Source organism: Xenopus laevis, chromosome 8L (genome assembly GCF_017654675.1).
Source record: "Xenopus laevis strain J_2021 chromosome 8L, Xenopus_laevis_v10.1, whole genome shotgun sequence".
Classification (NCBI taxonomy): Eukaryota; Metazoa; Chordata; class Amphibia; order Anura; family Pipidae; genus Xenopus; species Xenopus laevis.
The window spans coordinates 1,245,878-1,263,655 of record NC_054385.1 but is presented as its reverse complement, the minus strand read 5'-3'; the positions used below and the strand labels follow the sequence as shown (position 1 = coordinate 1,263,655).

At 44.8% G+C, this 17,778-nt stretch overlaps 2 protein-coding genes across 3 annotated transcripts; one reads left to right on the top strand and one right to left on the bottom strand.

The window, feature by feature from the left end:
- Window positions 1–340: 340 nt before the first annotated feature.
- Window positions 341–13,005, bottom strand: ndor1.L (NADPH dependent diflavin oxidoreductase 1 L homeolog). Of its 2 annotated transcripts, none has more exons than XM_018228825.2 (15): window positions 12,550–13,005; window positions 10,951–11,085; window positions 10,582–10,659; window positions 10,059–10,156; window positions 9,199–9,297; window positions 8,770–8,871; window positions 8,462–8,683; window positions 5,655–5,776; window positions 4,695–4,915; window positions 4,493–4,600; window positions 3,210–3,321; window positions 2,816–2,962; window positions 2,533–2,651; window positions 1,631–1,725; window positions 341–946 (listed from the first exon to the last, which is right to left on the bottom strand). In XM_018228825.2, exons 1-15 carry the CDS (start codon window positions 12,808–12,810, stop codon window positions 802–804), a joined length of 2,064 nt encoding a protein of 687 aa, XP_018084314.2. In that variant the 5' UTR covers window positions 12,811–13,005; the 3' UTR covers window positions 341–801. The 2 variants fall into 2 exon arrangements, with proteins under 2 accessions (XP_018084314.2, XP_018084315.1); XM_018228826.2 differs by lacking the exon at window positions 12,550–13,005 and adding an exon at window positions 11,184–11,324.
- On the top strand, window positions 12,628–15,350 carry tmem203.L (transmembrane protein 203 L homeolog). The gene is made up of 2 exons (XM_018229367.2): window positions 12,628–12,767; window positions 14,698–15,350. The coding sequence occupies exon 2, from the start codon at window positions 14,755–14,757 to the stop codon at window positions 15,163–15,165; it is 411 nt and encodes a 136-aa protein (XP_018084856.1). The 5' UTR covers window positions 12,628–12,767; window positions 14,698–14,754; the 3' UTR covers window positions 15,166–15,350.
- Window positions 15,351–17,778: the final 2,428 nt, after the last annotated feature.

The following is a 17,778-nucleotide window of genomic DNA, read 5'->3' as shown; positions in this document are numbered from 1 at the left end:
CACAGAGCTCATGAAAAAATGTATTTAATACACAAACACAGCTCATGAAATAATATATTTAATACACACACACAGAGCTTTGGATTCATAAAATTAATGTATTTAATATACACACACACAGAGCTCATGAAATAATATATTTAATACACATACGCAGAGCTTTGGATTCATAAAAGAATGTATTTAATATACACACACACAGAGCTCATGAAATAATGTATTTAATACACACACACACAGTTCTGGATTCATAAAATAATGTAATACACACACACATACACACACACACAGAGCTCTGGATTCATAAACAAATTGTATTTAATACACACACAGACAGCTCTGGATTCATAAAATAATGTATTTAATAGAATTGCTATATGGTTAACTTAATGTGCACAATGTCCTGGTTCATGGCACCTTGCTCCCCAATTCAGCCAAACTGACAGACCCCTGAAGATAAATAATGCCCCCTGATTTAGCTGCGCTGGGTAGAAATGTCATATAAGAGGTGCAAAGTATGCGACTACACAAGTTGTGCCTCCAGGCTAGGCTAGGTCCCCAAGTACATGAAATATCCACAATCTGCCACATAAATAGGAATAGAGATCAGGGGTGTGACCCAGCCAGACCCTCATGAGGTGAAACCTTCCTGTGCAGGTTCTGTTACTGGGCCTCCTTGTTGGACTAGAGCAACCCAAAATCCCAGAATCCTCCTCTCCTTCCTTCCCATGAGCCCAGAATCCACCATGCGAGTCGGGAGTGCAACCAATTGCATCTGGAAAGGGCGGGGGCCCCAGATATTTAGGACCACGTCTCAGACTGGAAGCGGCACGATTTCTCCATTGAGGCAAGATACTGCTCTGCATCGGGGGCAGACATCCCACCTTCCAACTGCAACACCCACTTCAGCGCATCAGTCACCTCATTGGGCATCAACTTGGCATTGCTGCCACCAAATGGGCACAGTGGTGGAAGCAAGAAAAAAAAACAGAAAGGAAGGGAGACAGGTTTAACTAGGGCTGCTGGGTATCAAGAGTTGTGACTCCCATTTGCAGTGGCAGGCACCCCCCCCAGTACCACCCCACTGATATTTATATATGGTCAGTGCAGGAGTCAGTCTAGGATGCCCGATTGCCAGTCTGGGGTTACTGGTCTCCAACCCACTCATGCACATCATGCTTTTATTATTATGAATTGCAAAGCAGAATGCAGAAAGGACGAATGCACGTGTTTCGACCAAGCAGAATCAACATGCGATTTGATTGGCAGCATCCTAACACATTTGATTGGCAGCATCACAACATAGCAAGCAACAAGCTAAAACTGGTTAAAGAAACGTGAAGCCTCGTCCACCTTGCAGTTAAGTTCTAGAGATAAACAGGTTCTGTAACATTCCCCCACCCCAGTTTCAGGCAGTTTATCAGGTCATTCCAATAAATAATACTTTATGGAGATGTCTGTTGCCCCAATTGGAAGCAATGGGTAACTGCACCAAAAAACCACCTACCTCATCCTCTTGTCCGTATGTCTTCTCTTTCCATTATTGGTAGAAAGCATCATAACAACCATTAACCCCTTATATCACACTTCTGCCCCAAATGTTAAGAGCCAAGGCACACTATATTCTTACCCTGCAATGTAGACGTAGCCTTGTTTAGTGCCAATCAGGTCCCATAGCAGCTTGCTGTTCTCCTTAATTCGATGCTGCACATATATTTTATCCTCCTGGGGGGAAAAGACAATAATCAGGGGGGAAGCTGGGCAGAGAGATATCCCTACTTTGGCTACAGAATTAAGAAAAAAACAAATCTGATGTGAACGAGACATGATTTCTGCTCTGCAGAATAGGCTACATAAAGGCTAATAATAATAATAACAATAACAATAATCCTTGTGCTTCAATAATATATTAGGAACCTGCAATGCTGCTGGAAATAAAACAGACATTGCAGGTGATGATGGTTCTACGCTCCCAAAATGCTTTGAAGTGCATTAAACTCAGCCAATCTGAGCTCGGCACATGACATGATATTCATGATACAGAAGTAGCCAATTAAGTGCAGGGAGGTCTGATGAAATGGAATCAGTGATGAGGGGATAAATGATCCCAGAGTATGTGAGACTAATAGCAATTGCCCTGCCACTCCCTAATCACAGTGAAATGGGAAAAAAGATGGTATAATTACACCCCAGACACACATGAAAGCAAATATCACCCTATAATTCAGAAGCCCAGGGTCTCACAGGGTACAGTGATCCCTTTATTATAAGGTATGTCACATGATTCAGACAGGGAACCTCTCAGAACAAATGGATCTCCTTTGTAATTGCTTTTATTTCGCTACTGCGTGGGGTAGAAGCTTTGGGGAGAGTCCAAGCAGGGGATGGGTCTTGGGTTGCTGTAAGTTATATCACTAATGGGTATCACAGTCATAGGAAAGTGAATTGTTTTAGCAGTTGTGCCCCCTGCTGGACAGCTTGTGTATAACAATAACTGTGCCAGGTTGATAATGAGGCTGGCCATGGACAGACCTGATCTCGAGAGAAGGCGGTGAATAGGGTCAAGTAGCCGCGATTCCCCAAATCTTCCCATTCTTTCTCAAAATAGAAATCTTTTGATTTTCCTCTGCAACCGAAAAACAAACAGTTTCCTGCAAGAGAAGATCAATGGGATCCACATGAAACACAGTGTGCAAGTCAGAGGGAGACAAGCTCATCACATAAGGACTGAAGCAACAGAATTCCTTTCATACACAAACAGTAACCAAAAATGTTTAAGGGTGAGGGTTTCCCATCCTGCCTACAAATATCTCACCTGGTCTCCCATTCGCTACTCTCTCCTGGATTGCAGCACGAAATGGGGCCACCCCAGTGCCTGGTCCCACCATCACCACTGGTGTGTCAGGGTCACAGGGGAATTTCATGCTTCCTTTCTTTACCCAGATGGGAACTCGCTCTGTACCTGCATGAGAAACAGCACAAGTATCAGAAGCAACAGCACAAGTATGAGAAGCGACAGCAACACAAAGTTGGGCACAATAGGTGTGTGTGTGAATGAAGGTAGTCATATAATATATAGTGTGTATATATATATATATATATATATATATATATATATATATATATATATATATATATATATATATATATATATATATTAATATAGGGCATATACCAGAGCTGGATACCCAAGGCAATCTGTAACTTACCATGGGGAGGGAGGGAGGCCAGCCAAGTGGAACACAGACCCCGGCGGGGCTCAATCAGTTTAGTCTTGTACTGCACAACAGCCATAAGAATCTGGATTGTGTTGGGAAGAGCCTGCCCAGAAATTAGAAATACAAGTTGCTGTGAGTTTCTCCATAATGCTGACCTGTATCTTTCTATTGCACTGAATCTGGCTGCCATTTAGGCCTGGGTGTGTGTAAATCTCCCCTGAAATGATCCGCGTCACCCACATTTCTGCCCAATTCAGCAGCACCCACCAGAGTTGCACACACTGTACCATCCAAATAAGCCTCACTTTATCCTCACAGACTGGGGCACAATCTCCACTTACATGAAATATGCACCAGATTGTAAGCTCATAAGGTTCACGCCATAATGCAGGCTTCTCAGTAACAACTCTGAATCTCAGAAACACATGGCTAAATATGGGACTCAATTTACATTACTGAGCTTAATTATGTTCATATTGCCACCAGCCTCCAGCTTGGAATTAAAAATGCTTCCTGGTTGCTATGGTTACAAATAAGTATATTTCTGTCTGCTATGGTCTGGCACTTTAGCAACCAGGCAGCATTTTTAATCTCACATTACTGAGAAGAATAATAAAAGAATAATGAAACTGGGGCTGATTGCTTAAAGTAGGTCATTTATTTTATATAGTGAACTTATTGCACAAGGCTAAAGTTTCAGCTTGTCAATAGCAGCAATGATCCAGGACTTCAAACTTGTCACAGGGGGTCACCATCTTGGAAAGTGTCTGTGACACTCACATGCTCAGTGGGCTCTGATTGGCTGTTGAGAAGCTAAGCTTAGGGCTCGTCACTAATTATCCAGCAGAAAATGAGCTTCCCTGGCTGTAATATAAGCTGATGCTACAGGTTTGCTGATTATTAAATTCTGATGCCAATTGCACTGGTTTCTGTGCTGCCATGTAGTAATTATGTGTATTAATTACTAATCAGCCTTATATTGTGATATTTCTATTCTATATGTACTGTATATTGTGAGTGGCTCACTAAGCTCAGTAAGTGACAGCAGCACAGAGCATGTACAGTCAATAAGCAGAAAAGAAGATGGAGAGCTACTGGGGCATCTATGGAGACACAGATCTTCCCTGCTAAATGGTTGCCTTTGTGCCTAATGTACAATATTTCTAGCTACATCTTTAGTTAAGCTTTAGTTCTCCTTTAAAGCCATCTAACATTGACAAAAACATGTTCCCCTTTAAACGTAAGAGATAGATACACTTCCCAGAATGCCTTACCTCCATAGAAGAGGCGATGGAAAAGGCCCGAGGGCGGATTCGGGGAATAAGCTCCAGCAAAAAAGTGGCAGGAATACAGCGGGTTGTATGTGGAAAGTCAACCAGAACCTGTAGAAAAAAAACAGGACAGGGTTAAATGGCTTGTGCAACCTAAATGCCCTTTCGGCCACCACCCCCAGTTCTCACTTGCAGAGACCATTACCTCGAGAATGGTGCGGCGTGGGCGGTTACAGTAGGAGTACAACTCTTCCTGGCCGGCGGCACAGCTAAACTCTTTCAGCTTCTCCCTTTCCATCTCATCAGGAGAGAAGTGACAAAGGAGCTGGAAGAAGGAGCGGCGCGGGATGGAGCAGATATCCAGGTACCTCTCAACCAGCTGCTGAACACTGCACAGAGCAGCCAGGTGCATCGGAACAGGTGACTCTGTCAGACAGGAAAGCATGAGGAGTGTCAGCTCACAGGAACAGAGGAATAAATGAGAAGTATATCGAGCAGCCAGCAAGACAGCGTTCTGCCCCAGCAGGCACAATATGGAGGAGGAATATATTGGAGTTGGCACAAACGCCAGGTGAAAATGGCAGAGACTTATGTAGGTTTGCAACTCACCGGACTTTATTAAAGGAATTGTTCAGTAAAAAAAATAAAAACTGGATAAATAAATAAAATAAAAAAATATAAGATAAAAAAATAAATAGGCTGTGCAAAATAAAAAATGTTTTCAATATAGTTAGTTAGCCAAAAATGTAATGTATAAAGGCTGGAGTGACTGGATGTGTAACATAATAAAGTTAGAGAGTTGAAAAGCAGGAAGTAGTGTTCTGGCTATTATGTTACACATCCAGTCACTCCAGACTTTATACATTACATTTTTGCCTAAGTAACTATATTACATAATTACATAGTCACATAGTTAAATTGGGTTGAAAAAGGACAACGTCCATCAAGTTCAAGCCCTCCAAATGAAAACCCAGCATCCATACACACACCACTCCTATTAGAAACATTTTTTAATTTACACAGGCAAGTAAAGCCTGAATAAGACATAGCCTTGCCCACAGACAGAAGCCCTATGCCCCTTGAGTGCAACCCAACACTTTCCTTCTAAAAATATTCTAAAAAAATTATTCTCTTCACAAAGCCCATCATCCTGATTGGTGCTTACCGGGATCACTAGGTTCCACCACAACCTTGTTCAGTGGGTCGAGGTGCAGGAGGCTGCAGAACTGCTCCACATGGAGTAGGGAATTTCTTGGCTGAACCATCACTACGTCTCCTGGATAGAACCTGAAGCAATAGAACAAAACACAAGGGTTGGATGTTGTAAAGGGTTAATGTAATGCAAATTTGTCGTTCTTCCACCTCAGCTACTGTGTCACTATGAATGTCATTTTCTGTGCCAGCTTTAATTCAGTGTGCCAGCCATCCCTTCTGGGGCACCCACTCCAGACAACTAGAAGTCCCCTGGTGTCTCTGGGATAATCCCAACAGACAAAAATGGCAGATTGCACTGCATATGGCGAGGTCCTGGGAGTTGCACCGTCAGCTTTCTCTGCACTGAACCCTGTAGAGCAGATATAGGTCTTTTACCCTAGGAGTTTGCAGGGGCCCTTTAAATGGAGCAAGACTGTGCCTTATATAAGCCCTTCAGTAACACTAACAGGCAGTGCTTTTGCTGTACTGACTTGTTGGTGGGTACGATCAGCACAGGGATGGCAGCCGACAGTTGTTGGTGTGTGCAGACAGTTGCAGTTTTACAACAGCTGAGCAGTGGATCAGCACCAAGCAGGGCCAATCATAGACAAAGCAGAATACACATGCTACAGGGTTAATGATAAACAGTTATGAGTTCTATAAATATACAGAAATTGTATAGCTTAATTGCGCTGGTTTTTCCACATCCAATCAGGGAGTTTATCACATAATAAACCAGCAGAACTTCCAGCTCGGAGCTATTTTAGTCTTGGCCAAGGGAGCAAATGTACATGGATCAAAGGCAACGTTCTGCTTTCATGGAGCTGATATTGGGCCTTTATCCTCTAATCACTGATAATGCCAGGTACAACATTCCAGTGCCTCTATTGGCCAATTAAAGGGCTGTTACAGGGTCACCAGATATCCCTTGCAGTATCTGTCTTACTTGAGGCTAATGCGCACACACAGCAGATTCCAGACTGTGGATAAACACAGGCCAAGATCCAGCACCAGAACCACTGCATTGATGAAGTGCATTTCAGTGGTGAAACATATAAGTAAAATGAAATAGAAACATATAAGTATGCATTTCTGTACCCAAATCCACCGTTAATGCCTGAACCGGGGTCAGTGCAATGGTTTCATGTACAGGCAGGGAAGGGGGCTAATTCTCTTCATAGAGGAACATTCTCACCCTGTGTTTATCCACAGGCAGAGATGAGCTGTGTGTGGCATTAGCCCAAGAGGCCACTGTCTCAGGATCCCTCGTCTCAAACTCCTTGTCACCTCCTTTAGGCCTTTTATAGGTTCCTAAAATATCAATCACCAAACAACATGTAATATTTAGTCTACAGTCTGTTTGTTCATAGTCTGTACAGAGAGATCCCATAAAACTATGGCAACATAGGTATTCCCCTGTACTAAGCACAATTCAGCAGGAACAGTCCCCTAAGTTTAATCATAGTCTGTACAGAGAGATCCCATAAAACTATGGCAGCATAGGTATTCCTTGTACTAAGCACAATTCAGCAGGAACAGCCACTATGTTTTCTCATAGTCTGTACAGAGAGATACCATAAAACTATTGCAGCAAAGGTATTCCCCTGAACTAAGCACAATTCAGCAGGAACAGTCCCCTAAGTTTGCTCATAGTCTATACAGAGAGATCCCATAAAACTATGGCAGCATACTGTAGGTATTCCCCTGAACTAAGCACAATTCAGCAGGAACAGTCCCCTAAGTTTGCTCATAGTCTGTACAGAGAGATACCATAAAACTATTGCAGCAAAGGTATTCCCCTAAACTAAGCACAATTCAGCAGGAACAGTCCCCTAAGTTTGCTCATTGTCTGTACAGAGAGATCCCATAAAACTATGGCAGCATAGGTATTCCCTGTACTAAGCACAATTCAGCAGGAACAGTCCCTAAGTTTGCTCATAGTCAGTACAGTGAGATCCCATAAAACTATAACAGCATAGGTATTCCCCTGAACTAAGCACAATTCAGCAGGAACAGCCCCCTAAGTTTGCTCATAGTCAAGTACAGAGAGATCCCATAAAACTATGACAACATAGGTATTCCCTGTACTAAGGACAATTCAGCAGGAACAGTCCCCTAAGTTTGCTCATAGTCTGTACAGAGAGATACCATAAAACTATTGCAGCATAGGTATTCCTCTGTACTAAGCACAATTCAGCAGGAACAGTCCCTTAAGTTTGATCATAGTCTGTACAGTGAGATCCCATAAAACTATGGCAGCATAGGTATTCCCCTGTACTAAGCACAATTCAGCAGGAACAGTCCCCTAAGTTTGCTCATAGTCTGTAGAGAGAGATCCCATAAAACTATGGCAGCATAGGTATTCCCTGTACTAAGCACAATTCAGCAGGAACAGTCCCCTAAGTTTGATCACAGTCTGTACAGAGAGATCCCATAAATCTATGGCAGCATAGGTATTCCCCTGTACTAAGCACAATTCAGCAGGAACAGCACCCTAAGTTTGCTCATAGTCTGTACAGAGAGATCCAATAAAACTATGGCAGCATAGGTATTCCCTGTACTAAGCACAATTCAGCAGGAACAGTCCCCTAAGTTTGCTCATAGTCTGTACAGAGAGCTACCATAAAACTATGGCAGCATAGGTATCCCCTGTACTAAGCACAATTCAGCAGCAACAGCCCCTACGTTTGCTCATAACTAGGTGGCATTTGGGTTTAAGTGCAGCTTTAACCCACGACAATAAATAATACTAGAGAAGAATCTAAGAGAAGTTCTTACTGAATGGCAGAGCCCGTGATATTGAACTCAATGAGACGTACATCCTGGAAATGATCGTGTGCTGACACACGCTCGTTGGACAGGACTGGAGCGAGGAATGGATGGATCTCTGAGGGAGGTGTAGTATTGTTAGAAATAAAATCCCTTTCATAGGCATCTCCTGAGAGCTCACTCTGCCCAACCTTTTCCTCCAGAAGGCGGAGAGAGTACTTTGGAGGTAACCTGTAGAATAAGACAAGCGTTCAGGTATACAGAGCACAAATGATTTTAATCTTAGCAAATACAGAGAACCCCAGTACCAAACTTACAGGACATCCTCACTGATTATTTCAAGTCCTGGGCGTAAAGGAAACATAGACAGGACCTTGCTCCAGAGATCTTTCAGCCAAGGATCCACCACTGCGTCGGGGCTAAACACAACCATAAGCACAACGTGTCAGTCAGTGCAAAGTGAGCAACAGTAATGTGCTAAACACTGCATCAGTCCAATAAAACAGTGCATACTGGCAAGATATTCCTGCAGATAGTCCTGCAGGAATGGGCTCTGACCACAGTAGAAATTGGAAAGTTAGAAGACTGTCAACCCATATGAACTCTGTTGGTCCAGAAGCAAAAACCATTGCTTTCTCCTGCCCATCTTATACTGTGAGGTCATTGGTGTGGGCATTTACATGAATTGGATGGCATAAACAACCCCACATTCCATACATGTCTCTGCCATGTGACACACCACTTACCCCAGCTCATGTTGATCATCTCCCAGGGCTGCGGGCAGAAGCGGGCAGGCTCCAAGCTGATTCAGACGCTTGTGTAGTTTCTTTGCTATGAAGTTAAATCTGAAAAGGAAACAAGTAGCAAAGTAAGTGTTACAGGTATACATAATCAGGGATATATATATATATATATATATATATATATATATATATATATATATATATATATATATATATATATATATATATATATATATATATATATAGTCACAAGGTTTTTGTGCGGAAAGTGAACTGAAAAGAGTGCATTTAAGCTGCATGATGTTTGTTGCTAGCAAGAGAGTTGCAGAGGCTGTTGAGCCTAAATCCCTTGTGGGGGAAGAAAGGTTAAGAGACTAGTGAGTTTGATATCCCTGGAGGGGAAAGTAAAATGGGTTTAGTGAGAAGCCTGAATGTTCCAGAGTGTGGAAACCAACCTGTATGGTGAAAACCCCAGTGTGGGGAAAAGTCTTGAATGTGTGCTATTAAACGCTAATGAACTGTGTTCCTGTATGCCGGTGACTGATGATTAAAGTTTTGCCTAAATAAACAGTTGTTTTTGCCTGAAGACGCTGTGTCCCTGTGTTTATGCTCCTGATCCTCTGCTTACCTGTCTACCATTGCATGTACAAGCAGCCAGTAATGAAATCGGAGCATGAAAGCTTTAGGGCACTATGACTATAACCTTTATACATGTGCCAGAGTGAATTCAAGGCAGCCCTGTGCCATTCCACTGGAGGGCACAGTTTCTATTAAGTCTAGGTTACCTTGCCACAGCCATCATGGCCAGTAGCAACAGTGACCCTTAGACAATGGAAACCTAACATACAGGGTTATGGCCTTACTTTGGGTAGGAAGAATCACCGAGGCCTAAAACAGCATAATCCATCTGGCAAAGCGCATTGTGGGGAAGATTCCTCCGGAATATAAACCTCCAGAAGTTCTGAAAAGAAAGGGTAATTGTGTAATTGCACAGTCCATACAACTGTACATACAATACATGTCTGTTCTGAGCCACTCCTGCTCCAGGCACCTTACAGCAGCCCCTCTGTTATTTGCCTGAAACCCACAGATTGTCAGTCCAGGCCCGGCCCAGGCAGTAGCAGCAGAATAGCAGACAGTCTGGCCTCCTGCCACCCTCTGTCCCTCACAGCTCCATATGCAGAGTACAGAATGAAACGGTCCTGCTTTACTATACCTACAGCATTCACCTGCCCCCAGCCTCCTGGTTACAAGGACCTGTGTTTCCATACTGTGTCACAGTCACTGAGGTATCCAGAGGCAATCATACCTGCCCATAGCAAACACACATTTAACCCCCTCAAAGACTGAAGATGTGTAGATGCCACTGAGCCTGGGTGCACCTACCTTCATGTTATCAGGAGGGTCTCCTTGCCCTGTAGTGGCGCAGACAAATATCACAAGGTGCTCATTAATAAGATTAGCCTGTTAAGGGAAAAGGAATTACTATTAGAAAGGTCAGGGTACAAATGATGCACATTAATTCTGAATATAATAACTTAAAGTTAAACTGAGAAACTGGGAAGGTTTCAGTCATTGTGCTCTGGTTTTTGGCATTGGGAAACTCAGCTGCCTCTGTGTTTTTTCACCACAAGGTGTCCCTGCTGAGCTAAAGAACTAGAGGTAATAACTCTGCACCCAGCCCAATGCATGTCTGTCCCTCCCATATGTGCAGTGTATATAAATGCTGCCTCTGTATATTAATGGGCTACTTACCACCCTGTACTCATCCAGAGCTTCCGTCCTGCAGTTAAAGTGATGGCGCTTGGCTTCCCTGCTGAGTCTCCCAGCCAGATCCTCTGCTGTCCCCGTCTGACTCCCATAAAGGATGAGCAGGTTCTGTTGGGGCATCTGTGACACAGAGAAGAGGGGGATTAGTTAGCCTTTAGCCTCAGCCACGGGGGCAATGGGCCAATGTCATTTCTCTCCTCACTGACACTGTGACTTACAATGTGCAGCCCCCACAGAAAAGGTACAGGCACGGCTTCACTCACATATTACAATAGGGCTGAAATTCCATCGTCACTCAGGTCATTTTCTGGCCCAATACCCAGTGACCCTCTCAATATCCAGTGACCCTCCCACCTCAATACTCAGTGACCCTCCCAAAACCCAGTGACCCTCCCGAAGCCAGGGACCCTCCTGCCTCAATGCCCAGTGACCTTCCCAATGCCCAGTTACCATCCCAATGCCCAGTGACCCTCTCACCTCAATACCCAGTGACCCTCCCAATGCCAGTGACCCTCTCACCTCAATACTCAGTGACCCTCCCAATACCCAGTGACTCTCCCAAAACCAGTGACCCTCCCGAAGCCAGGGACCCTCCTGCCTCAATGCCCAGTGACCTTCCCAATGCCCAGTTACCATCCCAATACCCAGTGACCCTCTCAATATCCAGTGACCCTCCCACTTCAATGTCCAGTGACCCTCCCAATACCCAGTGACCTTCCCAATAACCAGTGACCCTCCCAATACCCAGTGACCCTCCCACCTCAATACTCAGTGACCCTCCCAAAACCCAGTGACCCTCCCAATACCCAGTGACCCTCCCACCTCAATACTCAGTGACCCTCCCAAAACCCAGTGACCCTCCCGAAGCCAGGGACCCTCCTGCCTCAATGCCCAGTGACCTTCCCAATGCCCAGTTACCATCCCAATACCTAGTGACCCTCCCAATGCCCAGTGACCCTCTCACCTCAATACCCAGTGACCCTCCCAATGCCAGTGACTCTCCCAAAACCAGTGACCCTCCCGCCTCAATACCCAGTGACCCTCCCAAACCCCAGTGACCCTCCCGAAGGCAGTGACCCTCCCGCCTCAATGCCCAGCGGCCCTCCCAATACCTAGTGACCTGCCCAGTGACCATCCCACCTCAATACCCAGTGACTCTCCCAATACCCAGTGAGCCTCTCGACTGCCAGGGGCAAAACCCGGACTAATTAAAGCCAAAAGCAGCAGTGAGGGTGTGTATTTGCAGCATTAGCAGAAAGCGAGGGTTGGGCAGCACTAGTGACCAATAGCAGGCTGATATATGTATGGATTCAGGTATATGTTTGACATATAAATGATATGATTGCTGGGAATGTTCTTTTATATAGTACTACTAATAATCGAATTCTGTTCCACAGGCAAATAGCAGCCAAACTGACAGGGAGGGGAGAGAGAGAAGCCCGGGCACGTCTCTCTTATCAGCAAATAGAACAATACACACTCATCTGACACGCAAATAAAGAGTCCAGGAGGGGATTTTGGGAGTTGTAGTTTAGCAGCAAGTGGAATAATTCCTGTCACACAATCACACAAGAACCTTCTCACCTTCGCGCTTCCCTCCCTCACACACCGGCATTGAGTTCCCGCCCCGCGCGCTCCGATGACGTAGTTAGCGCAGTGACGCAGAGTGAGGGCGGAAGTGTAGCGGGACCGGAGCTGTATGAGGCACGTCCAGATGTAAGAGTCATTTGTCTGCTCTCTGATAGCGTCTCCGGTACATTTCTCTTCCCTCCCAGCAGCAGCCCCATCCCCGGGGTATGTGGGTAAGTGGCGCTTAATTCTCTCTCTCTCTTTCTCTGGCCTCATCCCAACAGCCGCCGACTCCCCCCTCCATAAACAACTAGTGGCATCTCTACTGCTGCGACACTACAACTCCCACAATCCTCTCTTGTCCTGCATTCATCAGCAACTGCATCATACCCTCTTTATATCTCTAGCACTCAAACGTGGGCTTCTTATGGCCTTGTTCCCCTTTAGATTAACTCTTAGTATGATGTACAGACTGAAATTCTGAGACAATTTACAATTGGTTTTCATTTTTATTGTTTGTGGTTTTTGACTTATTTAGCTTTTTATTCAGCAGCTCCCCAGTTTGCAATTTCAGCCATCTGGTTGCTAGGGTCCAAATTCCCCTAGCAACCATGCACTGATTTGAATAAGTGACTGGAATATGAATAGGAGAGGCCTGAATAGAAAGATGAGAAATAAAAAGTAACAATACATTTGTAGCCTTACAGAGACTTTGTTTTTTAGATGGGGTCAGTGACCCCCATTTAAAGCTGGAAAGATAATAAACCCCATTGTGATGCCAGGGATGATATAGAAGCAGTTTTCATTGGGCTGGAGGCAAATTGGAAGCAGGGGGCACAGGTGCCAGGGTGTAACATGACTTCTTTTCCTCCAGAGGTGCTGTGGGTGCTGTTGGGTGACTGCTAATTGGAGCCTTTCCTTGTAGCACTGGCTGCCTCTTGCAGGGATATTGGGGGGGGTAGGGTTAGAGGTGCCATGCATGTGGGTGCAGAGATGGGCATGTTGGTGCTGAGCCGTTCATGTGGGTACTGAGCCGGGCATGTGAGCGCAGAGATGGGCATGTGGGTGCTGAGCCGTGCATGTGGGTCCAGAGATGGGCATGTGGGGGTGCTGAGCCGTGCATGTGGGTGCTGAGCCGGGCATGTGGGTGCAGAGATGGGCATGTGGGTGCTGAGCCATGCATGTAAGTGCTGAGACGGGCATGTGGGTGCAGAGACGGGCATGTGGGTGCAGAGACGGGCATGTGGGTGCAGAGACGGGCATGTGGGTGCAGAGACGGGCATGTGGGTGCAGAGACGGGCATGTGGGTGCAGAGACGGGCATGTGGGTGCAGAGACGGGCATGTGGGTGCTGAGCCTGGCATGTGGGAGCAGAGATGGACATGTGGGTGCTGAGCCGGGCATGCGAGTGCAGAGATGGGCATGTGGGTGCTGAGCCGGGCATGCGAGTGCAGAGATGGGCATGTGGGTGCTGAGCCGGGCATGTGAGTGCAGAGATGGGCATGTGGGTGCTGAGCCGGGCATGCGAGTGCAGAGATGGGCATGTGAGTGCAGAGATGGGCATGTGGGTGCTGAGCCGGGCATGTGGGTGCTGAGCCGGGCATGTGGGTGCTGAGCCGGGCATGTGGGTGCTGAGCCGTGCATGTGGGTGCTGAGGAGCACAAAGCCAGCCCTGGGGGAATGGGAGTTGTTCTAAGGATGGAGCGGAATTTGCCGGCAGTCCCTTATAATGACACTCCAATCCCCAGACCTCAGGCATTTCAGCTGAAGCCCCTGTCAATGGGCAGATCTGTCACAATAACTTCCAGCCTGTAATGTTCCGGCCACAATCATGGGGTGCAGAGATGGTTACTTTGTGGTGGTTGTTATTGAAGAGCATTTGCACCCCCACCCTAAGCTGGAACACACCCCACCCAAGTAATAGCTGCCATTGCTTTCACTCTAAACACTGTTTCACCTAATTAAAGGGGATATAAACCCAAACATTTTTAATTAGAGAAAGAAAATGTGATTCAAATTCCACTGGTTTGAATCAGAGTGATCTGTGAATGTAACTGCTGCGGTTGTGACTCTAGAAACAATGTATGAGGTGTGGGCTTCATGTGTCAGAGCCAGCAGTGCAGGGAATAGGAAGGGACAGTGATGCTCTATTTCTCCTCTCCAGTTTCAGACAGTGGATCTAGTGGACCCCGAGTAGCTGGAGGGTTGCTGATGCCACGCCATGTTGTTCTCTCTCATTGAGCTGGTGCAGTGGTTGGGATTGGCTCAGCTGGAAATCTTCCTCCACATCTCGGCACTGCTGGTATACAGCGTGCTGCTGGCACTCAAGGCTGATGGCTTTGCCCCCGGCATGTCCTGGTGGAACGTCTTCATCCCCTTTTTCACAGCCGATGGCTTGAGCACCTACTTCACCACCATCGTAACGGTGCGGCTCTTCCAGGACGGGGAGAAACGACAAGCGTTCCTTCGTCTCTTCTGGATCCTCACCATCCTCAGCCTCAAGTTCGTCTTCGAGATGCTCCTGTGCCAGAAGCTGGTGGAACAGAGCCGGGAGTTGTGGTACGGCCTCATCATGTCCCCCGTCTTCATCCTGCTCCAACTGCTCATGATCCGAGCCTGCAGGGTCAACTAGAGACCCCCAATGTCCCCCACTTGTACTTATTTATTTCTATGCCCACCCCTATGTACTGTTCTGATCCACCCGACTGAAAGACTTCTGAATTCACACTGAACATTTACACAATATTCTCCTGCTCAGATTCCTCCTGTACCTCGTGGGACTTTGCTCTGATTCTAATAAAGGAAAGTGAAATCTCAGTACGTGTGCGCTTCCCACTCGGCCTATAGGGGGCAGCAGATCTGACCAATTAGCTGACTCTCTTCCCCCAGGGCCACACTTCCGGCATCAGGGCAGATTTGCTAGAAATATACCAGCACCTTACTGACTTACACGTCTCTTATAGCAACAACTTCTTTCTTTCTGTGCACCGGTGCATGAGCACTCATTAAACCCTTTGTATATGGGAGCTGCCCAGCGGCTTTACTCAGCTGAGCCTTTCTCCAGACTTCTATAGAATCTGTACTTCCTCCATTATTTCCTGTACCTCTCCCTACTGCAGCTGCACCCTCAGACTGTGCTGGCAAACAATATGGCACCTCCCTCCTCCTATATATATATATATATATATATATATATATATATATATATATATATATATATATTATATATATATATATATATATATATATATATATATATATATATATATATATATATATATATATATATATATATATATATATATATATATATATATATATATATATATATATAAATAAATATACAGAGAAGGAATGTTCTGGGCACACAATAAAATATACCCTCATACTGTACTGTCTAAGGGAATCAATATGGCACCTCCTCCTCCCATATGTATAAATACAAATATACAGAGAAGGAATGTTCTGGGCACACCAATAAGCTATACCCCCATACTGTACTGTCTAAGGGAATCAATATGGCACCTCCTCCCATATGTATAAATACAAATATACAGAGAAGGAATGTTCTGGGCACACAATAAGCTATACCCTCATACTGTACTGTCTAAGGGAATCAATATGGCACCTCCTCCCATATGTATAAATACAAATATACAGAGAAGGAATGTTCTGGGCACACAATAAGCTATACCCTCATACTGAACTGTCTAAGGGAATCAATATGGCACCTCCTCCTCCCATATGTATAAATACAAATATACAGAGAAGGAATGTTCTGGGCACACAATAAGCTATACCCTCATACTGTACTGTCTAAGGGAATCAATATGGCACCTCCTCCTCCCATATGTATAAATACAAATATACAGAGAAGGAATGTTCTGGGCACACAATAAGCTATACCCTCATATTGTACTGTCTAAGGGAATCAATATGGCACCTCCTCCTCCCATGTGTATAAATACAAATATACAGAGAAGGAATGTTCTGGGCACACAATAAGCTATACCCTCATACTATACTGTCTAAGGGAATCAATATGGCACCTCCTCCTCCCATATGTATAAATACAAATATACAGAGAAGGAATGTTCTGGGCACACAATAAGCTATACCCTCATACTGTACTGTCTAAGGGAATCAATATGGCACCTCCTCCCATATGTATAAATACAAATATACAGAGAAGGAATGTTCTGGGCACACAATAAGCTATACCCTCATACTGTACTGTCTAAGGGAATCAATATGGCACCTCCTCCTCCCATATGTATAAATACAAATATACAGAGAAGGAATGTTCTGGGCACACAATAAGCTATACCCTCATATTGTACTGTCTAAGGGAATCAATATGGCACCTCCTCCTCCCATGTGTATAAATACAAATATACAGAGAAGGAATGTTCTGGGCACACAATAAGCTATACCCTCATACTATACTGTCTAAGGGAATCAATATGGCACCTCCCTCCTCCCATATGTATAAATACAAATATACAGAGAAGGAATGTTCTGGGCACACTGTTCACTAGTGTTAATGGGACAAGGGTTGTATAACATGAGTACAGTAGTTGGACACTACATATAAGAGGCTACAAACTTTGGATAAGTGAAATGATTGGTCAGTCTCTCCGTGTGACATGGCAGTGAATAAAGTCACATTCCAGTTGGTTGGAGTCAGGCCTGAGAGTATTGTGTGAGGCTGATACAGGGCTGGACACTGTTATTTTGGTTCCTTTGTCCCCTGAGGCAGGTACAAAAGACACTAAATCCTACCCCTACGCCCCACCCTGCAGCCTGTGCTGGAAAGAACAAAATAGGCAAAAACAGAAAAAAGAAATTTTGGATTTTCTATTTCACTCCAATGTAGCTAGGGTTGCCACCTGGCCGGTATTTTACAGGTCTGACCAGTAAAAATGATGTTTGATTAGGGAAAAAAAGATAAATATATAGGAAGGTCAGTGATCCCAATGTTATTAATAGGGAATAAAGATAAATATATAGGAAGGTCAGTGATCCCAATGTTATTAATAGGAATAAAGATAAATATATAGGAAGGTCAGTGATATGATCCCAAAGTTATTATTAGGGAAAAATGATAAATATATAGGAAGGTTGGTATTTTTTTCCAGAAGAGGTGGCAACCCTAGATGCATTGAGGGATGGGCCCTACACAATAGGGAATCTGCTTCCTACAGTACTGCCCATCAGTCTTGTGGAGAGGGGCCCAAAGCCTCTC